General features: G+C 44.5%; 1 protein-coding gene across 1 annotated transcript in view; it reads right to left on the bottom strand.

Annotated features, from left to right (window-relative positions):
• Positions 1 to 25862, bottom strand: part of LOC129327293 (cAMP-dependent protein kinase catalytic subunit alpha) — a 67905-nt gene that overhangs the window by 2184 nt on the left and 39859 nt on the right. Inside the window, exons 2-9 of the mRNA XM_054975806.1 lie at positions 18222 to 18283; positions 16571 to 16699; positions 16383 to 16481; positions 14373 to 14455; positions 13862 to 13988; positions 13313 to 13408; positions 13015 to 13137; positions 4149 to 4313 (exon numbers count right to left, since the gene is read on the bottom strand). Coding sequence (XP_054831781.1) covers positions 4149 to 4313; positions 13015 to 13137; positions 13313 to 13408; positions 13862 to 13988; positions 14373 to 14455; positions 16383 to 16481; positions 16571 to 16699; positions 18222 to 18283 — 884 coding nt within the window. The remainder of the gene's footprint in view (positions 1 to 4148; positions 4314 to 13014; positions 13138 to 13312; positions 13409 to 13861; positions 13989 to 14372; positions 14456 to 16382; positions 16482 to 16570; positions 16700 to 18221; positions 18284 to 25862) is intronic.

The following is a 25862-nucleotide window of genomic DNA, read 5'->3' as shown; positions in this document are numbered from 1 at the left end:
ATAGACACATGGGTGTAGATAGCAAGCATGCAGTGGATGAGGCTCACTTGATCCAACCAACAATGAGAGCAAAACTCCTTCTCATAAAGCATCACAATATCTTTAACACTATTAACTAATGCATCTGTGTGACTAATGCCAAATTCATTAAGTCCAAGAACAGCTACAATTTATAATGTGTCAATGGAACTGGCTTGTTCAGAGGCAACATACACTGAGTGCAAGATGCTGGTAATGACACAAGACCTGTTTTTGAGCTTCCAGAGGCATTTAGCTAGTGGCTACTGGAAACACAATGCTGGACCAGATGGATATTTCAGTCTGCTCCATAAGCTAATCCTTGTGTTTTTAAGTTTCTTCAAAACTGCAGCCATTACCAGGGCAGATTCTTCAGGGGGATTAATTGGATCCTGGCTCTTCTTGCAAATAACTGAGCATCCAGGGCTGCTGAAGGAGGGGGGACAACAAAAGGTACAAAGTTTTGCAGGCCCAGGTTATTCTGTGAGCCCGAGTAGTCAGCTTGGTATAGTGGTTAAGAGCGATGGGACTCTAATCTGGAGAGCCAGGTTTGATTCCCCACTCCTCCACTTGAAGCCAGCTGGGTGACCTTGGGCTAGTCACAGCTCTCTGGAGCTCTCTTAGCCCCACCCACCTCACGGTGTTTTGTTGTGGGGGTAATAATAACATACTTTGTAAACCGCTCTGAGTGGGTGTTAAGTCATCCTGAAGGGCAGTATATGAATCGAATGGTATATTTATTATTATTATTATTATGCTGTTCTATACCCTCCACCAGATGGTGTTTCACAGGTCTGTTCCTAGGAAATGATTGTGTTGCAAAAGTTCTCATTGACTGTTTATTTTGGTGCACTTCTGTACTAAAAGCACTAGAGGGCGATGCAACAGCAATTACTGCGCATGGCACGCAAGAGCGGGTGGACAGTACAGCTTCTGGTTTCAGTTTTTGAGCTGTTTGTAGAAAACACTTGTTTTTGCTGAGCGAGGCTCAGCCCTTTCCAGCCCATCAGCACTGGAGGGAGGGAGGGCCAGCCAGCCAAATTCAGAGCAGCCATCAGGGCACAGAAGCCTAGAGTAAGGTATATTTTCCAGTTGTTCCCTCAGTATTTTCTGGATCAAACGCCTGGAGCAACTGCAGCAGTCCAGCCCTCCATTAGCTATTCAAAGAGTTGAGCTTTCCCACTTCCTTAGTCCTGCTAGGATGCCAGAGCTCGCTAATCATGGTCCATAGCTCCCTTCCTCTGTCTCCTTTTTTCCTTACCTATAACTCTCTATCCAACTTCATCTTCCCTCTTTTTTCATTCTCTCTCAATGTATTTTTCCTATTTCCCCCTTTCTCTCCTATCCCTGCTTTCCCCATTTATGCTGCTTTCTCTTTTCTTGCCTCTGGCTTCTCCTAGTCCTAATTCTTCTGTCTCTTTCTGTTTCCCAACCCTGTCATTCCATACAGATTTCTGCAGAATTAAAATTACATTTGAGTGAAAAGTAGGAGGTATCTCTGTTCTTGACTGAAAACAGAACTGGTCCTTATTACAAGTTAATACAGTTAAAGCTTTGTTATCCTGCACACACAGGGAATAGGGGTTACTGGTTATTCAAGATGTGTCCTCCTCCTTTCTTTCCTGGACTACTCCTTTAAGCTGCAGAAGTTGGGGCAGGGATGAGTGGTGTTCTCTTGCCCCATAAGCCATGCTTGCAATTCATCTTGGGTTGGCTTCAATACTGCCCAGCTGGTTCCACCACACTCTGTGGCATCCTAAAGGGATCCAGGTTCACAGCTGCCCTTGCTGCAACCTACACAACCCAGCAAAAAGCCCAGAGTCTTTTGCTCCTGGTGGGATCTGGCCCCAAGTGAGGGAGCGGATCAACAGCAGTGAGCCAGCCCAACAGCAGGGCCTTCTCCCCCACCCTCCCCAGTGACTGATAAGTTCAGGGACAGGCCTGGATGAATATTTGTCAGAGATGCTTTAGGCTGATCCTGCACTGGGCAGGGGGTTGGACTAGATGGTCTGTAGGGCCCCTTCCAACTCTATGATTCTGCCCTCAGTCATATTGCCTGTTGTGAGCATACAAACATGACTTCTATTAACAGATCCCAGTTAACTGAGTTGTCCAGATGAAATGCCAGCTGACATCGTTTTATTGTAATTAATAAGTTTTGGGGAAAGGCGATGTCTTTTAATGGAAGCTTTGTTGAGATTGGGGAGGGGGCAAATGGGTTGTGGTTCAATTGGATGAAATAAGCAAATTTTATCATCTTAAGTGGTGTATTAGAACACTTCCTCCTACATTACATGAACTTCTCATTAGAATCTGCCTTCTGCCGAAAGCTCATTAAAATACATATATCTTGCCTTTCTGTGTGTGCAGGTCAAAAGTGTGCATATAGTTAACAAAAAAGTTAATCCGGTAATGCATGCTTTATCCACTTGATAACACCCTCTAGCATTCTGCAGAATCTGAAATGACCTCATATGGAGAGAAAGTGAACTTTGGTGTGAATGGGCACAGGGCTGTATATTTGCCTTTGCCCCTCCTCTTAATTTTATCTGTGTGAAGACAGACTGAACTGACAAGGGAAAGGTGCTCTTCATATGAAAAGAGGCATGTCGGCCTCCCACCTTCGGGGGGGGGGGTCTCCCCTCCATTGCACTTGGTTAATTTATTTCATTATTGTTTTGTATATTGATTTTAGTATTGTTGTTTTCTTGTTTTTCTTGATTTTAAACTGTTCCCCGCCCAGAATGGGCGGTATATAAATTGAAATATAAAATATAAAATAAAAGGAGCATTTTCTTTTGTTATTACAGCTCTAATGGGTGCCTTGCTCACATTAATCTCCCATGCGACTGAAGCTGAGTCTGCACAGGTCTATTTTACCGGTTCAGTTCTCATACTGCAGATTTTTTCCCTGACCACCTGCACCAGATTTGCCACCATGAGCAGTCACTCTGGCCACTATGCGGTCTTTCCGCAGCTTTCCTAGGAGTGCTTATACCACAACTTTTTTAAAAAAAATCCACTTTGCAGTCGTCTGTTTCCCCGGGCACACTCTATTCCATTTTTGGGTGTACCACCCCCTCTCCCATCCCCTGCCAGCTCACTTCATTGTGATTGGCTACTCTCGTCTATCCAGCCGCTCCCTCTCTCCTCCTTTCCATCTCCTCTCCCATCCTCTCTTGCCCCCTTTTTTTTTAAATGTTGTCCAGTGCAGGATTGATGAATTACTGGTGTGAAGACCACAGAACTTAAATTGACCAACCTTCCATCAATTTCACCTCCTAGCTAAGTAGAGGAAGCTGATCAATTTCACCCCAGTTCCATCCACACCTACTGCGAATAAAAAGTTCTTTAAAAGCTGCCTCTTTGTTGAGGGTGGGCAGGTTGTCATTGTCCATGCCCCACCCCTGCCCCCCAGTTCTCAACCTGAGAACCAGCCAGAACAAAGCTGCCTAAATATGACAAAAGAAAAAGAAAAACAACAGGGCCATGCAGACCAAGCATGAGTGGTGCAAACAGCCACATACAAGCCGATTCCGTGTCTTTTGGCTTGACTTCAGGGATAGTGAGGAGTTGTGTCCTCAGTGCAAAAGGGGCTTGAGTCACTGTTGTAATTTTGTCTTGCTACTAAATTGTCCCCCTTTCCTGTCTTGCCTTTGCCATTCCTTAGGGACAGGTAGCAGCATACATGTACTAACCAAGAGTCTTGCATGTGGGCATCGGATTCTGAAGGGAGACCCAAATGTTTAAGGAGGAAGCCCAGAGGGAATCTGGGCTTCCTCTTGGCAGCCTTCTGAGCCTCCCAAGATATGCTTCATAATCACAGGGTAATTAATACTCTCCATTGCAACTGCAGCCCCAGTAAGGGCTACTTCACATATATACCCACATATACACCCATATACACCTTTATCCTATGCTGAAGTAACTTCTATGTAGAATAATGTTGTTACAAGTACATGGTTCAAAATTCTAGTGCTTGCTTGGTACGTGCAGTAGTACTAAATCCAAATAGGCATATTTGGTATTACCTTTCTAGCAGTATAAAAATATTAGCCCCTGCTTTGGAAAAAAGCCTGTGGGCAGCTACAACAAACCACTTCTGTGTGTGACCTCCTGCTTACCCTTACCTTTCGCTGGTAGATGGCAATCCAATCGGTGGTAGAAAACCACTTGTGGTTCTTGATATCATTGACTCCATTTTTTAGATTGCCAAAGCGTTTGGTGAGGTCCACCTGGAGCAAATTTCGCAACAGGTCCTTCAGGTCCGAGCTGAAGTGAGATGGGAAGCGAACCTGAGGGGGAAAGAGGCAGAAATCAAGAAAAACTTAATCCTACTGCTCTCCAAAAGAAACCTACAGTCACAAGAGGGGAGAAGAAAGGGACATTTATTGTGTTCCATAGGCAAGGATACTAATTCAGTGCGTCTAGGACTCCAGGCTGGTTGTCAAGAGCATCTTTCTTGTTTCTCAGAACCACATTTTTGCAAGAGATTCTAGTTCTCAGGGATGCAGAAACAGAAATGTTAAGATGGCATTTATGAAATACTTCATCAAAGGAACATAAGTAAATGCTTGTGATCAAGACATACCTTCCTCTTTTCCAAAGCTCATCCCATCTCTCCAAGGTCTCAACTTACAACCTAACAATATATCCTATGAGTTCTACCTCCTACCCCCTCCACCTTGCTCTGTTTTAATTCAGACGAAGACCCTAACATAGCATGGGAGGCACTCTTAACAAATGTTAATATGCTAATACCTGTTCTGTTAGGCTGAATACCCTCTATTGCAAATAAAATTTAACTGATTTATCAGATCAAATAATTAAACATTTGTATAATGGATGTGACTGGCATAAATTATTCTGCACCTGGTGGACTTTGGAAGTTGGCTTTTCTGTTACTTGAATTTGGTGTTTGCCATGCAGTGAATCAAGCAGAAAAACAAAGCCCCCCACACAACATTGGTTTGTTTTTTAAATTAGTGTTTCTTTTAAAAGAGGGCCAAGTAGACCTGATGGTGGGCGATCCACATAAATTTCCTCCAGTTTTCACAGCAGCTGTGAGGAGGGGGAAATGGACCAAGACTGTGGTGGGTGGAGGAAAAATTTAACTCCTCCCCCAACCAATGTTTCAATAAAAAAGTCATGCAAACTGCTATTTATCCCAATTGGTAACTATATAGCCTTCCTTTGCAGGGCAACTGGCACAAGGGAGGTGGAAAAGAGAGAATTATTTGTAGGGCAGGGGGGAATTAACTCCTCCTCCCACATACCACAGCTCAGAACCAGGGCAGAGCTCCTTACAGCTACGAGTAACAGTTTTAAAGGCTGTGGCGGATCCATTCATAGTTCTCCTGGAACCAAATCTAGTCTGACCCATACTCTGCATTTAAGGCAGAGTATGGCTGGTTTGGCAAAGCAGCAGATGAAAAGAATTTATATTTAAAAAAAGCATAAGCACACTGCAGGCAGTTTCCCTTTCAGTAGTTCTTTGCCCATCTCTCTCTCACCCCCCCCCCTTTAAAACTAGGAAATTTTTAAAAGCAGAGAAAAGCTGGAGGTAGGGAGACTAATTAAAAATAACTCTTGTGCCCTCCACACTTGCTTCTAGATGTCACCTTTCAACTCTAGCAAACTCAAGTTGACTAGGGGTTGAAAAAGTGGTAAGATCAGGAGTCCTGGGACCAAGGATAACCAGAGTTCCTGTTCTAAGAAACACTGAGTTAGTAGCTTTACTTACTATACACTTAAATGTTGCTCTACACAGAGTCATGGCCAAAAGATAGAAAAATAACAAGCTGTACATTTCCATGGATAGAGGTCTCGATTTAACTGATGAACTGCAAACTCAATCAGAAGCATGCTTTAAAAAAATTAGTTGTTATTACTGGGGACTTATGAACAACATTCTTAAAAACTGTACAGTGGTTTACAAATCGTAGGCTGTGGGCACTTCTGCTCAAAGGCATTTTGAGCTTGTAAAGTGCCATGACTTCTGCACTCAGTGCTCTGCAGTCAGAAACATCTGTACAGTCAGTTCTCTGCAATGAACCCTGAAAGAAGAGCTATTTACATTGAGATCCCATTGCTGTTTTAAGCAAGGCATCTAATCTTAACTTACACATTCAACCCCTCCCAATGGGCCAACCATCACCTTCTGCTAGAGATCGGTACTGTATTACCATCAGGCCTATCTAGTTCTCACTCCCAAGCACTTCTTGGCTTGCTTCCCTCAGCCAGGAACCAAAGCCTACAAATACGCAATCTTCCTTTCCACTCACAGGTAAATGTGTATACCACTTTTTCTGAGAAGCACAACTGACTGAGCTCCTGATGGTCTCACAAGGATGCTTATTTGTAGCTAAATGAAAAGACAATGAATTAAAGGCCTAGCATAAAGCAAGGCCCAGGGTATATTTCATGTTAACACAACTATTTAATGACAGTGTCATGTGCTAGTTAGTTACCCTGAAGGACTCTTTACTACCACCCTCTTAGCAATTTAGGACATTTATTTATTCAACAAGTTTATCTCCTATGTACTGTCAGCAAAATTCTTCCAAGAAAACTTTCAAAGCAGGTGGTACCTAAAATTACTACAAAACAATAATTTATAAATCTCTCATAGTGGCCAGTAGTGTAAACAAGTACATACTAACATAACCCCAAGACAACTCACTGTACAAGCCTATTCCTGAAGGTATTTCAGGCATCTGTCATATATATACCTGCACCGATTTCAAATCGAAGTAAACAATGGCAGTTGTTCATGTCACAAAGTGGCCTGCTCAGCATAACAGGAGATTATTCACATTCTTGGTTTACTCCTCATCAAGGACTGCATGTGCTTAAGAGGTGTTGAGAAATGCTGGATCAGTGCCAATCCTAACTTAATACCCTGGTGCCAACAGAAACTAGCACTGATGGTTTCAGAGGCAGTTGTGTTAGAAATCCAAGTAGAACACAGTAAAAATCCATGGTGGATAACAAGGGTAGAGAAGATGGGTTCATCTTCCAACCCCAATTATCAACCTCTTGATCCTTTAAGCAGTAAGGGGGGTAGCCCCACTCTTTGCTTAAGTGATACAGATAGGTGGGAAAGGAGGAAGGGAACTGAGCCTGAGGGGAAGTGCCACATCATCTGAACCCAAACTCTCATCGGTAGCTCACTAAGGGTTAATGTCTGTGCATCTCTCTCTGTTGCCAGGGATATTCTCGAGAAGACTTGTACAGCTACCAGGCCCTAGCATTTTTTTAAAACAAGTGGCATAAACACACACACCCCTTCATTCATCCATCCATCCAGGCCACCCATCCTCCTGAGGTTATCTTCCTTCTCTATACAGTGGCGAAAGCCCAGCAGGGCAGCAAGTGCATGGGAAGAGAAGGAAGAATTCTTGATGAGTTAACGTTTTGCCCCCAGAGGAGCACAGTGATTCAACTCTGTCCACAGCCAGCCCCTCTGAGCTGTCTGGGCTTTATAACGCAGCTCTCTTCCTGTGGGCAGTGCCCTCATCAGGTTCTGTCCCACTGGCACATCCAGCCAGCATAGGGTGCCAACAGTTGGCAGGGCTCTGTTGTTGGTTTTATCACTCAAGATTAGGTGGTAGGAGATTGATCCCTAAAAGCAGTAATTGTGGGGTTTGGGAAGTGGCAGCGGCTGTTTTATATCATGTGGGCTGTTTCACCCTGATCCAGGTGCTGCGCAGGGTGGGAAAGTATGGCAACGGGAGAAGTGCTGGTGATGCTCACTGCTTGTCTAATCTCCATCTAGTCTGGGGAATACAAATACACACAAGGTCGCTGAATAAGACTGACTGGAGCTGGGCATATCAATATGCACCCAACACCTCGCTCTTTATTTCATTATCAAGCCTCCAGATGCTTCTGTCTTGATTCCGAAATGGTGCTTTTAGACCATGGTCAGGTGGCTAGGGCAGAACAAGCTCAAGGAGAATCTGGACAAGACAGAGGTAATGATGGTTGGGAAGACCAATATTTTAAAGGGATGGAGTAATTTGTCCTGGATGGAGTATAACTGGCTTTTGCTGAACAGGTTTAGAGCTTGGGGGTGTTTATGGACCCAGCCTCGCAGTTTGAAACAGAGGATGGCACTGTGGCCAGGAGTGCCTTCTATCAGATGCCTCACCAACTCTCTCCTTTCTTAGACTCAGCTGGTCTGGCTACGCAGATCCATGCTTTTGTAACATTGTGGTTGAAGTAGCGTAATGTTGGGCTGCTCTTGAACACAACCCAGAGACTGCAGCTGGTCCACAATGCGGCAGCCTGATTATTGTCAGGGGATAGCGAACGGAAACGTATCTTGCCCATCTTAAAAACAGCTACATTGGCTGCCTGCTTGTTTCTGGGTCCAATTCAAGATGCTGGTTATGGCCTTGAAGACCCTTGGCCTAGGACCCACATATCTAAAAGACGGTCTCCCCCCATATGTTCCTGTGCACCAACGACAGTCTTTAAGCTGCCATCTAGTGTCTGATCTCCCATGTAAGGTGGCCTACTTGGCATCAACAAGAGCCTGGGCCTTTTCCACCGCAGCTCCCACTCTGTGAAACAGCTCCATGAGGTGGTGAGGGGGTGTGCCATCATCAGCAAACTTCAGGAGGCACCACAAGGCCATTTTATTTGCAAGGACTTTTAATGGAGGGACAAACATCTTTTATGCGCATGTGTACGGGGGAGAGCATAATCTGGGGTTCTATTCCATTGGTTTTAAATTGAACTGTTTTAACCATGACCTGAAAGCCACTAGGAAAGGCAAGATATAAATATTTTAATAAATAAATGTTAAAGTGCTGACTCTCATTATTTTTCTACAGTAGTGGAAGCAACATTTCTGTCTTGCCTCTGCCAACCTCTCTCCCTACATTTAGCCCTTAGAAGTCTTCACACAGACATCCCGTTTTACAAATATCAGGTGCAATACTCTGAAACTTCACAGTTACAGATATCTTGCTCCATTTCCCAATTTTATTTTATAACTTACAAGCTTCAGTGGGCAATCTTCACCCAGCCTGTGTCTAATTGTCTCAGAACTCAGTTGTGCAGTTCAGCCTAATATGATCCCATGCATCCTGGAGTCTCAGCTGGGAGGAATCTTTTAAGCAATGAGTGCAGAAACACTGGCCTGGCATTCCATACGCAACTTTAACTGCAGACCACCTCAAAGAGGACTCTGAAGAGGTGGTATAGAAATATCCTAAATTTATTTATTTTAAAACATTTGTATGCTGCCTTTCTACCCAAAAAGAGTCTCCAAGACCGTGAACATTAAAACATTAAAGTACAAGAGCAGGGTCAGTTTGGGGAGATATATCACAAAAACAAAAAAGTCTTCACCTGCTGGCAGAAGACTGCGATAGAGGGGGGCAGATGAATCTTCCAAGTTCTGATGCCACAACTGAGAAGGCCCCTTCTCAGGCCTGCCACCTGTCTAGCTTCAGATGGTGGGGGCACTTGAATCAGGACCTCCTAAGATGACTGGAGTGAATGAGTAGGTTCGTATGAGAGAAGGCCATCATCCTTAAGGTATGCTGGCCCCAAGCTGTATATGGCTTTAAAGGTCAATACCAGCACCCTGAATCAGGCTTGGATACAAGTTGGGAGCTGCTGCAGATGGAACAAGACTAGAGCACTATGGTCCCTACAATCCAGTTAGCGTTTGGGCCAGCGCATTCTGTACCACTGTAGCTTCTAGACAGTCTTCAAGGGCAGCCCCACAGAGTACACTGCAGCAATCTAATCCAAATGTTACCACGGCATGCACCACAGTGGCAATAACTTTCCTGTCCAGGAAGGGTCACAGCTGGCTCACCAGCCAAAGCTGGTGAAAGGGACCCTGACATCCACTGTCCCCAGTTTTTCCAACAAGAAGCCTGAGTCCAGGAGCACCTCCAAGCTATGAACCTGCTCCTTTAGGGGAAGTGCAACCCCATCTAGAACAAGAAATAACCAATTTCCTGGGTCAGGCCTTCCCCCCACCAACAGCACCTCGGTCTTGTGGGGATTAAGTTTCAGCTTGCTAGCCCTCATCCATCCCAAAACTGCCTCCAGGCACCTGTTCACATTTTCCACAGCTACCCTGGCATCTGCTGATAGAGCTGAGTGTCATCCACATATTGGTGGCACCTCAGCCCAGATCTCCAAATGACCTTTCCCAGTGGCTTTACATAGATGTTGAAAAACATGGGGGACGTGATGGAACCTTGGGGCACCTGTAGGCCAGAGGGTAAGAGGCAGAGCAGCAGTTCCCCAGCACCATAATCTGAAACCTACCCTCAAGGTAGGACTTGAATTACTGCTGAACCACTGCTTCCTAGTCCCAATCCCCCCCCCCCAAAAGTCCATGAGGATACCATGATTGATGGTATCAAAATATAAAAAGCCGAAATAAATAATAAACAAACCATGCTGGAATTCTGCATTTAGACTGTACATAGTCTACATAAATTTGCTCTAAAGTAGTCTATTCTCCACAACGTTGAGGACTTAATTCTAAAATATATTCAAGATATATAGAATTTGAGACTTAATAGTCAGATGAAGCAGACAGAATTCCTACCCTTCCCCAAAATAAAGTTATATTCTGCACTCTGGATATAGCAACAGATATGCAGATTTATTTTGTTACTATGGTGATGGCTGTAAGTACCATCAAAAGGTAACTGGAAAATTTTCCAGGAGAATACTTAGGAGATTTCCAGTCAGCCTGCTGAGCGGCACCTACTCTAGCACTCACCTGGCAGGTAAAGACCAGGGCTTTTTTTCTGGGAAAAGAGGTGGTAGAACTCACTGGTATCATATGTGCGCATGCGAAGCACGCCACGGTGCTTCCAGGACGATGCAATGATTTCACTTCTGGGAAGTGACATCATCGTGCAGGGCGGAGCCACCCCCAGAAGATATGAAAACAAAAGATAAGGAGGCCAGGCTTAGCTCTAAAGAATTAGAAGCAAGCCGACTGGGTTTAAATGGCCCTTTCTGTGACGCTGCGCAGCAGCACGAAAAGGGGCATTTAAACCCCAGCTTCAGCTACTTGGTGGGGATTTCCCTTTCAGGCACCTGAAGCGAGCCGGCTGGGTTTAAATGGTAGCAGAGAGGGAGAAAGTCTGAAGGGGTGGAGGGAAGAGACAAGGGGAGGGGGCATAATGGGAGAAAGAGACTGAATGAGCTGGGAGCATGGAGGTAAAGAGACAGAGAATGGGTGGGGGGGTTAAGAGGGAAAGAGTGAGAGGAGGTGGCAGAGAGGAGGAAGAGTGAAGGGGCGGAGAGAAGAGAAGAAGGGAACAAGGGAGGGTTGATGGGGGAAGAGATGGAATGGACTGCGAGCAGGGAGGTAAAGGAATGGCGAATAGGTGGGTAGAATGAGAGAGAAAGAGTGAGAGGAGGTGGCAGAGAGGGAGAAGAGTGAAGGAGTGGAGAGAAGAGGGGAAAGGGACAAAGGAGGGTTAATGGGGGAAAGAGACTGAATGGGCTGGGAATAGAGAGAGAAAGATATGGATAATGGGTGTGTGGGTTAAGAAGGTAAGAGTGACGGGGTGGTGGACAGGGGGAAAGAGTAAAGGAGTGAAGAGATAAATAATAACAACAACAGTAATATAATATTCGATTTATACACCGCCCTCCAGGATGACTTAACACCCACCCAGAGCAGTTTACAAAGTATGTTATTATTATCCCCCAACAAAACTAAGGGCTAAGTGAGCTAGAAGCTGTGACTGACCAAGGTCACCCAGATGGCTTCAAGTGGAGGAGTGAGGAATCAAACCCGTTTCTTCAGATTAGAGTCCCACGCTCTTAACTGCTACACCAAACTACACCAAAGGGGTTTAAAGGGATTAAAAGACCGAATGGGTTCAGGGCAGGGAGGGAGAGAGATGGAGAATGAGTGGGTGGGTTAAGAGTGGAAGAGTAACAGGAAGTGAGGGGGAAAGTGTGGTGGAGTGGAGGAAAGAGGGATGTTAAAGGGGGAAAGAGACAGAATGGGTTGGGAGCTTCCCTCCTCCCAACCCTTTCTGTCTCTTTCCCCCTTTAACATCCCTTCTCTCTTTCCTCCACCCCTCCACTCTTTCCCCCTCTCCACCCCTCCTGTCACTCTTTCCTTCTTTATCAATCCATCTACCCTTTCTGATTCCTTACCTGCTGTTTGCCTCCTTGCCTCAAATCCATTCTGTCTCTTTCCCCCATCACCCCCGTCACTCTTAACTCATTCTCCATCTTTTTACCTCCTTGCTCCTGGTCCATTCTCTCTCGTTCCCCCTCCAATCACCCCTCCTGTTTTTAATCCACACACCAATTCTCCACCTCTTTTCCTCCCTCTCCTCAATCCATTCTGTCTCCTTCCCCCTTGTCTCTTTCCTTCACCCTTCACTCTTTCTCCCTTTCCTCCACCTCCTGCCACACACTTTCCCTTTTAACCCACCCACCCACTCTTAGTCTTTTTTCCTCCCTGCTCCCATCCCATTCAGTCTCTTTCCCCCGTTATGGCCTCTCCCATTCTCTCTTCTGCTGGCCAGGAAGCAGAAGTGAGCAGGCTGGGTTAAAATGCCCCTTTCAGTGCTGCTGCGCAACGGCATGGAAAGGGGCATTTAAACCTCTGCGTCAGCTGAAGCAAGAGGGGGGGATTTTAAAGTTTAAATGTTAAACTCTAAACTCCTTTGCTCTACCTGACAGTCGGCAGTCTGCTGGAGCAAGGGGGGGGATTTTAAAGTTTAATGGTCATGTGACCATTTTTTAGAGGTGCCGGAATGGCATTCCACTGCATTCCAGCTGAAAAAAAAGCCCTGGTGAAGACATGTACTTAACTGAGCATTAGAAATGCATTCCCTCTGCCACAATAGAGCACCATGGGCAGTTTAAGATGTCCTCTAACATGGACTGCATTTTTTTTCTTCGCTCGCAAATTGGCTACCCTCTTGTAATACACAGCCGTAGTACGCTGAAGTCAGCAAATATGCCTCCCCACTGAAACGTTACCTTCCCAGAGACAATCTTCTCATAGATCTGAATTGGCTGGTCTGCAAAGAATGGAGGGTAGCCAGCTGCCATCTCGTAGATTAGGACACCCAGGGCCCACCAGTCCACAGCTTTGTTATAACCCTGCAATAGGAAAGCAGGTTCAAATCACATATGCAAAGGATGAACAGCATTTAACTGCAGCGTAGGGTAAGAAATGATGGAGGGTGCAATGTGCTCAATTGGGCAGAGTGCTCTTCCATGGCTGATCAAGGCACAGAACACTGCTAGCGGTTACAGATGTCTCAGATCTTCTCACCTTGCTCAGAATGATTTCAGGAGCCAAATATTCTGGAGTTCCACAAAGGGTCCATGTTCGACCTTTCACTCGTTTGGCAAAGCCAAAATCTGTCACCTGGAGATACAAGAGAGGGACAAAACATAAGAAGATGTGATGTTGCCTTATATTCAACCAGAACATGGGACCCTCTAGCTCAACATTGCCTGTCTGGCAGTGACTTGTCAGAGTCTTATGCAGAGAAAGCTCCTTACTAGCCACATGCTTTTGAGACACTTTAAGTATAGACATCAGGGACTGAACCTTGGATTTCTGGCATACAAAGCAAGTGCTCGATCAACCAATTACTGGCATACAATGCAAGTGCTCAATCTAACCAATTTCATAGGATGTTACTTATGGCTAGTAAAATGTAATAACTTCTAATAATGTTAGTGGTCTCACGTGTTTTGGGAATGTCAAAAAAACCCTCCATGTAACTAACCTGGAGTTCGATATGGGCAACAAGGGACAAGTACTCTTACAGTTTTGGACAGTAGGATCCCACATAATGGAGGGCAGGACTATTACCTCAATGTAGCCTTGCTGGTCAATGAGGAGGTTCTCCGGCTTCAAGTCTCGATAGATGAGATCTAGCGAGTGCAGGTACTCAAAAGTCAGCACAATCTGAGCGGCATAGAACCGGGCATGAGGTTCACTGCAGAAAACAGGGAAAGCATTGTCCTAAGCCACCTCTGTTGCATGACAGGGTAGAACTCTACTTAGAGCTTGGTTCACTCTTGCCCACAATCCACTGCCATCAAGACAAATATCCCTCTCCTTGTGTTCACCACAGCCTTCATATTGATTTCAGCCCACTTTCTTTTCTCCATGAGGCTTCTTATATATGGTGACTGTGGACTTAATGTTTGCAATGCTGCTCTGCTGAGCTGACATTCTCCAATCTATTCCGAAGCCACCAATTTCAACTAATAATCCCATGATGAAAAGTACTCAGCCACTAATGGCCAGTCAAGACCCATTTCTGTATTCATGCACGATGAGCACCATCCATCCTTACAGAAAACAGGAGAGCACTCACCTGAACCTGCCAATCCGCCGTAGGTGGGAGAACATCTCACCACCTGGGATGTATTCCATCACCATGTACAGATTTGAGTTATCCTGTAACCAAGTGCAAGAACAGCTAAGAGCCATGGCACGGACTGCTTTACTCCCACCACTATTTCTGCAACAAACTTCTTCTTTGTCTATAAATGCTTATATTGCCCTTCTACAGCACTCACAAGCGTATAAGTATATTCATGTATCCAAAGAAACATTGCGGAAAAGGAATGAGGTGGAGGGGAGAAAATCTTGCATCTGGCACATAATTCAGTATCCTGAGGATTTCCTTTTAAAACAAGTATCTTGCCTTTTTAGTTGCACAGAAAAATCTTCAAACGTTTAGACAACGCCTAGCACCCAGGAGACATCAAACCATGGCTTCTGATGTCTTAAGCTTCAGTAGTACATTCCTTTCCTATGGTTACTGTTTATTAACTGTCCACTTTCCTACAACATCCACATTCCATCCTTGCCCATTGCTCTCTACCAGCACCAACATACAAAAAGAAAAGCAAGTTTTTTCAAACCTAGACACACATGTGCATTTCATTTGCACAAAGCTCTGTTTGCTTGATATAACATTGTTTTTAATAGTAGACATGGCCTTGCTCTTAATGTTCTGTTCAAGGTCTCTTGCTGCTATGGCAAAGCTATCCTAGCTTTTAAAAGGTACTTAATGGCCACTTCATACATGGCACTGGTATATGTTGGCACAATCAAGGGGATGAATTACACATGCAGCCAGGGGGCTAATAACTGCGATCCTATATTTGGAAATATACTGCGCAGACATCAACGGGATTAATTTTTGAGTAACACTCACCCTGCTACGTTGGTGAGGTTAGGGCAGAGCTCAGCTCTGCTTTCAATTCCCCATCCCCTTTAGCCCTTTAAAGACCTGTTTTCTTTTCCCAGCTAAACTATACAGTATGACACGATAGGGAAGAGACAGAGGAACAGTGGTTTGGGGCAGTGGGAGGGGTGCCGAATATACCATCATTCCTGTGCTTTTGGGCATGTGCAACAGAGAAAAGAGGGAGGGGGAGGGCTGCAGCAAGGGGAACAAGTGTGTGTGGACACTGTTCCTGTCTGTTTCCACACCTCTTGCAGCTGCTGCCATAGAGGGGGCATATTTTCATGCCCCAATATGGATGTAGCCTTAATAATCTTTTGACATTATTGTCAAGCACAGCACACTGGAAGGAAGATAGGAAGGAATCTCTCTCTCTTCCCCTCTATATGGTATCAGCAGGATTCTCCATTGTGTATTGTCCACAATAGTGGCAATACTCATGTACTCTGGCTGAGACATTGTGTTCATTTTTTAGGTTCCTCTTTAATCATCAGGGTTATAAATCTGCTGATTTCCCCCAGAGCACAAATTCTTTGCTGCACAGGTAGAGGCTGATAGTGTCTTGTATCCTTTCCTTGCAATCGATGTCAACAAAAGCCTCTGGAAATCCTGATTTAGGGTACATCTGTCATGCTTTGGATTTTGGAACAACATGGCTGCCTTATTACAATGTATTGTCAGTCCTAGCTGGGCATGCCTGCAGTGCCAGGTGGTCTGCTAACAAGAAGCTCTAAGAGAAGTAATATGATTAGCTAGGGAATCCTGCCAGTGCCCTGCTAAGAGGAGAGCAGAGGAAATGCTGGCCCAGCTGTTCCAGTTGTGTGCTGCTCAAGACAGCCAGGAGCCACCACATCTTTCCACTTCTGTATGGCTATAATGGCATCTCCTTTTTCTATTCATTCGTTTTCTATTATGAGTGTGTATGAACAGGATAAGCCAGGTTAGCAGAACAGCAGCAGAAGATGGGACTGTGGATAGTTAATATGGTGCTGAAGCCATTAAAAAAATGACAAGGCCAAGTATATACAGCTGAACCCTACCATGCCTCAGTTGTTGTACTAGGTATCCATTTACATGCTTGGAGCTCAACCCTTCTATTGCTTCAGAATTATAGGTGAAAAACCACCCTACCTTGAAAGAATACTCTAGCCTGACAAGGAATGGGAAGTTCACAGCCTGGAGTATGCGCTTTTCATTGAGGGTGTGTTCAATCTGTTTCAGCTTGACAACCTGTGGGACAGGAAGGAAGTCAGCCAGATTCATCTCTCCACTCAGCCCTCAGAGACACACATTCTGCTCCCCGGTGACCCCAGACTCACTTTTTGTTTGTCAAGGATCTTCATGGCAAAGTAATTGCCGGTATCCTTGTGCTTCACAAGCATCACCCGTCCAAAGGAGCCTGTACCCAAGGTCTTGAGCCGCTCAAAATGATCCAAATTGGATGTGTTCTGCAAAGGGAAGAAAGGATTCAGAAAGGGAGAAAAATCTGCTGTGTGCCATCTGGCTGAGTACCATTCTCCAAAATTTGAGTCTTTAAATGGCCAGGAAGGCTCAAGATGCAGGACTACTAATTTCTCTTGAAAGACAACTCTTCAGGCAGTATCATGTATTCTGATGCCGTACTGGGCAGCAATTATCCTCAAAAAGGAAACTTGGGAAACTCCTCCAAATTTTCTTCCCCAACCATTTCCTGTGTTCTTGGGATTACAGACAAACCATCATGTTACCACCAGAGGGTGCCAGAGACAGAGATTTTAGATAGGAGCCACGTGCTGTCTGCAGAAAAACCAAATTCTAGCAACAAGGGATACTTGTTTATGTCTAGCTGCCAGCATTTTACCACACTAGGAACCAGCAACCAGGAGTCAAGGCAGAGGGGGCCTGTTTGGATAATGAAGAGCCCAAAAATCACACACGGCAAAAAATATCTAGAGGTAACAGTACCTTTAGATATAGGACGACAAACAAACCAGTCAGTCACAACACCTCAAATTTCAGGGCCAATTTACATGGCCATTCTGTCGCCATATTACCATTCTTTTAGATAGTCACCTTGCAGGGATGAGATGATGCTAAAATACTGGCCTGTTAGTGGATCAGCCAGGCACATATGAGATGTTGCAAGGAAGAAAATACTGCCCACACCAGTCATTTCAGAGTGGGATGGGGGACACAGATACATTTCTCTGTTGGTGATATCAAGCATTAGTCTTCTAATATCTAGGCAGGAGTATAATTGATGGGCTATGGACTTTTGATCCTTCCCTCTAACGCACAGCATAATTTGCCTCCTGGAGTAATTTTGGACATATCTCCTTGTTCTCCAAAGCATTCCTGAAACTAGCAAACGTTTGCCGTTCTTGTTTCCGAAGAGATCTGCCAAACAGTCCTAGAAGCAATGTAGTCCAAATCTGGTTCTCCCGTGTTCAAATATTCTTTATTTCCCATCTGGACACTTTGCTCTCCCACTCCAGCTACAGTTTGCAAACGATGTCTTCAAAGTGGCCATTCCAGAATAAACTAAGGATTGCACCATCTACTTCAAAGTCCTTATTTGCCCAGCAGGGCAGGTTAGCATCAAGACTTTGCTGCTGTAACTGAACCGAGAATTTTGAAAAAATCATTCTGAATCCAGTCTAAAACAGATCTCCCACTCCCCTGGCTGAGTGTAGTCAGCTTCCTTGAAACCGGCAACATGTTTAAATCAAGGTAACAATGTGTCTCTCTGCAGCACCTCCAGACCAATGAAGCATGCACTTGGGCCGGCTGCAAATGTTAAAGAGAATAGCAATTTGATTCAAGTTCAATGCCAGTTAAACAAAACCCTACACAGGTGTGGCTTGCTTGGCTAAAAACTCCCAGCACTACTTTAAAATCAGTCCTAAGAATTTAGAAAAAAATAACAAGATCTAGATTGCCATGCCCAGGTAACAAAAGGAGGATAAAACATTAAGACAGTGTGTACAGTACCTGCGATGGGCTTTCCCATTTCTTGAGGAACTCTTCTTTGGCTTTGGCTAGAAACTCCTTCACTGTAAACAAGCAAAGTTGGGGAAACAGTATTAAGAACAGAGTAATGCTTCAAGCCCTCAGCTGCTAAATACTCCCTAGAGCTTGGAGAAGCTTCTCTGGGAAGCACAATTTCCTTTTACCCCTACCAACTTATTTTTGGATGAATTGCCAGGAATGCAGTGATCAGCCACCACCGAGAAGTCACAAAGAGCAGCTAGCAGCAAGGAAGCTTTCCAAACAGCCACCATTTCCCAGGAGGCCGACATAAACTCTCCTTCGGACTCAGCCACGAGACTTTAAGATTAGCAGTGGTTAACTGCTGTCTCCGGGACTTATGCATAATGGCAGCTTTCTCCCTTTAAAAAGTTTTCATGTCAAATCCTCAAAATTCTTTTGGAATTTGTTTTAAAGAGCGCCTTCCAAAATATAATGCTGAGAAAAGTCCAGGCACATGCAAGCCCTCCTGGATATTGGCCAACACCTAGCAGCTGGGGAGTGGAACCAATCAAGATTCAGGACCTGCCCTTTCATCATTAGCCCTATTGCAGGGAGCTGTTAATGGAAATGCAGCCCTTACTACAGAACCCAAAGGTCATTCTGAAAACAAACAAACCCATTGATGATGCCTGCTTACAGCTAAACAACAGCCAGCAGGCTGAGCCAATGCATGTCTCATCCAGCCCACTATGATTACACAAGTTCACTATCAATCCTTACGCAAAGAAAAAGAATCCTGGGAGCCAGTCTTGGACACATTTATGAACAGTAGCCTGGACTGGAATTCAAGCCTGCTCAAGGTACCTAGGGCTGGGTCCCTCTGTTCCTATTCTCTCAGACGCTCTGCAAACGGCATCATCTGGTTTTCCAAGCCACCAAACAGGGCAATGACACTGAGTACTATTACAACGAAGGTTTCAGAAGGTGCACAAAAATGCACTGAAAGTACTCAAAGTCCCAAAAGGTTTCACACTAAAAGATCTTCCTCTGAGGAAGACTGTCAAGTATAATTACAAGAAGAAACACAGCTAAGCACAGCTGTTTTTGATTAGTAAGATTCTAGCCCTCATGATCACCAAGGGGGAAAAATAAGCCTTCAAATGGTGGAAGTGGTACCTGGGAAAGACTTTGTGTCAATAGGATTTTCAGAAGAAGAAAGTCTCTCTTTCTTCAGAGCTCCCTGCGCTATCCCTCAAAAGTCACTCCATGAATCCAAGTGTGCCACCACTAGCCCCCAGGAAAAAAAGATTCCTTCAGGGTCCCCCTCATACTAGCCTAACTTAATCCAAACATCACATGAAGACAAGCCACATAACTTGCTCACTTCTACAGCCCCCCCACCAAACAAGTTCCCCCTAGACCTCCTCTTGGTAGCCCTGTTATGAATCTCCACCTCTTGATCTAATTGCGTAACAGAACAGTGAAGGAAAAATACCCCATGCTGTTCCCACTTGTGTAAACTCTGGAGCCCACAACCTAATCAGTTAATTAAGTAAAGTTGTCTGATTAAAACTGATCAAATCATCACATACTGATTCTGCGTATTATGCAAAGGTAACATTTTCCATGCCTCCTTGGTCACAACACTTGGGGTTTTCAAGATGAAATAATTATTTGTAAACAGTTACCAAGGCAAGGTGGCAAAAGCTCTACTCTTCTAAGCTCTGCATATCCAGCAAGGAGCTCCGAAGCCCTTCCCTGCACCTCCAGCTGAGTAAGAGTCCTGCTGCTGCTGCTGCTGCTACAATGTTAGGATTAATGTTTACGGATGGCCAAGTGAAATGGTTTTGCCCCATCAGTACAGGAAGTCTATCTGCATATTCCTGGATTGATTCCCCTTCCTGAAAGGGGTGAACATCCAAAATACTAACCATACCCCCCACTTTCTAAAGGTAGTCTTGCTTCTGCTTAACAGGCTTAGAAATAAAGCTCTCAAGAGTCTCTATTAAACCTCCACCCACCACAGGCCTGCATATATTTCACTTAAAATGAACACAAGCAGAATGGACCAAACTGGTGTTTTTCAGCTATGCTCACTTTGCTAAGGTCTTCAATGCCAGCTACAAAAGTGTGCAGTCCAAGAACTCCTGGCTCCCTGCCTCTTTCCCTGCAGCCATTCAATCCTCTACAGAAGAGACTGGACTGTCTCTGTAACCACTAGAAAATGCTTGTGCAGTTGTTCCCCAGATCATAGAGCTGTAGGCTGCACTGTTCCTTCCAGCATGAAATCCAAGACACACAAAAATGGAGTCGTGCCTGAAACAAGGAATGTTCCAACTATTGACTGAATTCTCTTTCTCCCACAGGATAGGTGCCCCTTCCCAGGGAATATTGCTGGGGTGCATGTGTGGAACGGGCAGGAGATGTTCTCCTTATAGCAGTCCTCCCACCCCATTCCTTCACACTGCAGCAAAGAGCTGTTGGATTTTCCCCCAGACACGCACACAAGCAGACGCAGAGCTGCAGCTCAGTCTGTCTGACCTACTTTCTTTTTGTCTCCCATTATATCCACATTCCTTACAGTCCCCACCAGCGTCTGCCTTCCTGCACCAACCCCAGCCTCTACTTCACCCGTTGTGGAGATTTTTACTACCACTTAACAGAAAACCAGAGTCTCCTCTTCTCAGGGCACCTCAGCACTATGCTCAGGCTCCATGTGCCTCTCTGGAAGGACAGCAAATCTCTCTTTCCCAGCCCCACCTCTAGAAAACCAGCTTCTCCTATAAATCACAAGGGATCTCTGTCTGCATTGGAGCATCACATGCCTCAAGGCCATACCAAGCACCCTGACCTAATCTGATTTGCACCTCAGGAGGCCAGGCACTCCTGCATCACACCAAGTGCCCAACTGAACGCTGACCATCAACTGTACTTCTTAAAGGATAAACTGGTACAGCCAACTTCTGTATTCTCGGGGGTTACTCTGTGTGTGTGTGTATGTGTGTGGTGCATGCTGTCAAATCATAGCCAACTTATGGCAACCTCATAGGGTTTTCAAGGCAAAAGATGTTCAGAGGTGATTTGCCAATGCTTGTGACTGTGTGGCAACCATGGCCTCCCTTAATAGTCTCCCATCCAAATACTGATCAGGGCCAACCCTGCCTAGCTCCTGAGATCTGACAAGATCAGGATATTCTTTTTTAAAAAATTGATATTATTCCTGAGACCACTTATGGAAATAGTAGGCAACATAAAGCCTTCCTGAATCAGACCAAAGATCCATTTTAGTCGAGTATTCTGTCTCCAAAAGTGGTTTGCCAAATACTCCTGGAAAACAACAAACCGAGCAACAGCTATCCTCCGTTTATAGCTATGACAGTTGGATATAATATTCATGTTCAGAGGAAATACACATCTGAATACCAGGCCACTGCGACAAACTGTACATAGGACTAGATGGACCTTGGGTTCACTCCAGAGGGCATTTGTTTGAAGTGATCTCCAGACTTTGGTAAGCAGAGATACACTGCCTGTACAAATCATGGTTAACAGCTGCTGATAGGAAACAGACCTACATTTACATGTATTCTAAAATCAGTGGCCATCATTTCCATAACTTGATTATGTACTGCATGGAAATAAACCTCACTTTCATTTGCGCCAAACCTGCCTATTGAATGACCTCAAGTTCTCATGCTTTCTCGGAGAAAGACTGCTCTTCATTACATTATGTTATTCAAAAATGTATAATCATATTTAACTTGGAACCAGGCCCTGGAGTATGAATCCAAAAATCCACACAACAGAGACAGGAAGAACTTTCATATAAACTTGGGGGAAGCCCAAGATCTGCAGAAAAAATTAAAATCTAAAATTATGTATCTAAAATTAGATACAGATAAGGGTTAACACCTCCCCCCAATATAAGAAACATTTGTAGATTTAAGAGATGAATAGGCCCAATGATATCTTGGGAAACAACATTCTGAGGTCTCAGTGTCCATTTTGGGGGTTGCTAGGTGACCACAACAGTGCAGTCCAGGCTTTGATTTCTAACAGTCAAAGGCAGACAGGAAAAAAAAGTTGGGAAGGAGGACAGGAAACAGGCAATGATGAGAGTGGAAGAAGCTGAAGAGAGGAGGGGAAAAGGCAGTTTAGCAGATGAGAAGAAAAAGGAAGAGGCTGCCAGTGGGTGGGAAAAAGTACTAGGGTGGGTAGGGAGATAAAGCCCTTCACACGCTGGGACCTGCATACCTGCGGGGCCTGTAAAACAGAGATTTCTGCCGGGCCTTCGGCTGAGTGCCAGCAGGTGTCCCCCTTCTTCCATCTAAGACCACCACTTTTTCTGGGGCTGCCCTTGGCCATCTACTATGCCCATATACGGACTCCCAAATATTTTTTTAAATAGTCTGTGCCTGGACTATTTTAATGACTTTTAAAAGATTATTATTGATTTTACTGTTTTGTGATTAATTCACTGTTTTATGAATGTTGTTATCTGCCCTGAGCCCATTTGTGGGGAGGGCGGGGTATAAATGAATGAATGAATGAATGAATGAATGAATGAATGAATGGAAAGGAGATGCTCCCCACAAGTCCTCATGAGTCCCTTACTTGTAAACTCAAAAGTTAAAACAGAATGAGAATGACTTTGGACTCTGCTCATGAAAGCTTATACAACAATACATTTTTTACATCAACAGTTGGGAGTGATCCACAGACACAGAGGATCATTTACTCTTTTGTCTGGATCTTGTTTCTGTCTGTGCCCTGTAATGTTATGCAACACGCCTTGCCCTGAGAAATCGGCCTTCCCTTTACAATAACTTCCCCACCTCTTGTGCTGTTTGCATTTGTGTGTGTGAGTGACCCTGTCTTTGTACTAAAGGTAACAATTCAGATATCTGGCTCAAAAAAGCATTTGCCATAATAAATGGGAATGTATGTGCTATCATGTGCCAGCAATGTCATTCTGCCTATTATAATGGCTAGACTAAATGGTCTGTGTACAAGAGAACAAATGGACACAAATCAGACCCAAAAAACAGGAACGTTTGGAAACCAGCAGGGATCATTTCAATCTTCTTGAACATTCAATAATGGATTTAAAAGTTGCAGTAATGTTTTGAAGGAAGAGTCCAGCAAAAATATTGAATTGGAATTCATATGCCAATTTGATACTATCACACCTGAACTCAATAGGGACTTGAAGTGGTTAGCACACTATGAAAAGTAATTGCTCCCTTACATACATATGTACAGACTATACATCCATCAACAATTGGAAGTAGTTCATATACGCTTTGAGTAGATATTCCCTTGACTAGATCTTGTTTCCATCTGTTGTAAGGTAATGTCATAAACCTTGCCTTGAGAAACTGGGTCTTCTAGCCTCTTTCTGACACCCTCCCCACACACTATTTGCATATAATCACTCTGCCAAATTGAATTAACACTTCATACATCTGACAAGGTGGGCTCTGGTGTACGAAAGCTTGTGTCACATTAAAATGAGCCATAAAACCATTCTTCAAAAGAAAGTGCTCTATACTTCAGTCACCTTCTTTGTACTTTCTCTAGTTCTAGGATATTCTTTAGGAGACCAAACCATTGAAATTGCATATAGTATTCTAAATTTAGGCCCACCATAGATAATGGTATAATGCTGTTTCTGTTTCAATCATGGTTCTAGTAATTTCCAGTATTAGATTTGCCTTTTTCCCTGATTCAACACACTAAGGTGACATCAGTGTGCTTTCAATCATGACCCCAAGTCATAGTTGAAAGTTAGTTATTCTTCAGTATCATCCATTTTGAAGAGCTCCTTTGAAGAAACGCTTATACTATTTTGTGAATTATTCTAGAGGTGGACTTCGGAGTCCATGGATAGGGATGAGCATCCCCCCAAATTCTGGGAAATCCAGATCGAGGTTTCAGGGATCTCAAAAAAAAAAAACCAAAGATTCCTGAAATTCAGGCAAGAATCTCTGATCCAGTTAAGACAGATCAGAGAATTCTGGATTTATTTTGCCATTATTCCCCACAGGGCGAATTATCTGGGGGCTGTCTCTGGGGCTGGGAGGGGGGGTCATTTTTCAAACAAACTCCTCCAAATTTGGAGGGAACCTATTTCTGAATGTTCTCTATATACCCTTGAGTGTCAGGAAGACTGGACCCTGGGATCCAATTCTATGGGCCCCACAAAGAAGGTACCTCCAGCCACTCTCCATTGTCTCCTATAGGGGAAACATTTCCAAGCAGGCTTCAGGCAGAAACATGCAGGGGGCAAGATTGTGAGTTGCCAAGTGCACACTCCCAAATGCAACCTCAACCCACAGAAAGCCCAACAGAACCAAACTGAAGTTCCCCCAAAACCCAAGTGCCACCTGGACAAACTGCCTAGCCACTCTCCCGTTGTTTCATATGGGGGAAGCATTTTCAAGCAGACTCTCAGGCAGACTCTCAAGCAAGGCTGCCAGTGGCCAAAGGCACCCTCCCATATGCAAGAGGAAGTAAAGGAATGGATGGAATCTGCCCCCCCCCCACCAAAGCGAATCAAGGGTTCCAATATCACATCAGAGAATCATGTCAAAACAGAGCATTCCACCCAAACCAAACTGAAGCAAGGGACACTGTTACAACTTAGCCTGACTGAATCACTGTTGCTCGCAGAAGCCAGGCAGACAAGGAGAGTTCCTGCACAGATTGGCCACTCACTTCCCCCCTCCCTCCCTCCTCCACCTTCTCGGAAAAAAAGCAGGAGAAGCCCCAGAGAGAGTCACCTAGATACTGAAGCCATGTTTCTTGGATATACCTAGATGTATCTAGGGGATTGGATTTGGTTCCTAGATTGGATCCTGGATTCTCTGATTTGACTGAGGAAAGCTGGATTTAGCGGGATCGGCAAAAATTCAGCCTTATGCACGAAACCTGGATCTGGATTGCACACCCCCAGTCCTTCACAGTACCATTATAGTACAGGGACATTTACCTAGCCTTAGCAAGTGTGATTTTTAAAATGTAAAGCACATGAGACGGTCCCTATTTCCTTCATTTTCTGTACCCATTTATGCAATGCCTAATTTTATAAATGTTTACATTGTTTTAAGATTTGTTTAGGAAAGTAGGGCAAACTGACCCTCTTTCTGAGCTGGGTCAGGTCTGAAATGCTCTTACTGACCAGAAAGGTGAAAAAACAGCTTTGCCAAAAACCAAACTAGTTCTTTAAGCTCTTTTTGCTGACATCAAGAAGCCAAGGAATGGACGGGTGTTTCAGCTAATTTTAGCACTTTGCCATGCTCACCACACCTCCTCCCCCTCCCCTTTCATTTAGCAGCTCTGGAATATAGTATTTTAAAAGATTAAAAGGCCTACAAGCCTCAGCTCATGGTGCAAATATCCAACCCCAGTGCTTTGCATCAGGTGCTTAGTATGGTCTTTGAAGCATCACTAGGTGCCACCTATGACATCTGTCAAGCAGATGTATTTGTATCCTATGTCTTGTCTCAACTAACAGCCATTTGGAGGTCACAAACAAAGCCCAAGTAAACATTCATTCAAATTCATCTTTATCACACCTCTCCTTCCCTCCTTCCTCCCTTCTCTTTTCAACTCTTTCACTGTCGAGCAAGCCAGCAAAGAGCCATGCTTGGCAATGGTGCT

This window comes from Eublepharis macularius, chromosome 4 (assembly GCF_028583425.1).
Source record: "Eublepharis macularius isolate TG4126 chromosome 4, MPM_Emac_v1.0, whole genome shotgun sequence".
Classification (NCBI taxonomy): Eukaryota; Metazoa; Chordata; class Lepidosauria; order Squamata; family Eublepharidae; genus Eublepharis; species Eublepharis macularius.
This window is presented reverse-complemented; position numbering and strand designations above follow the sequence as displayed.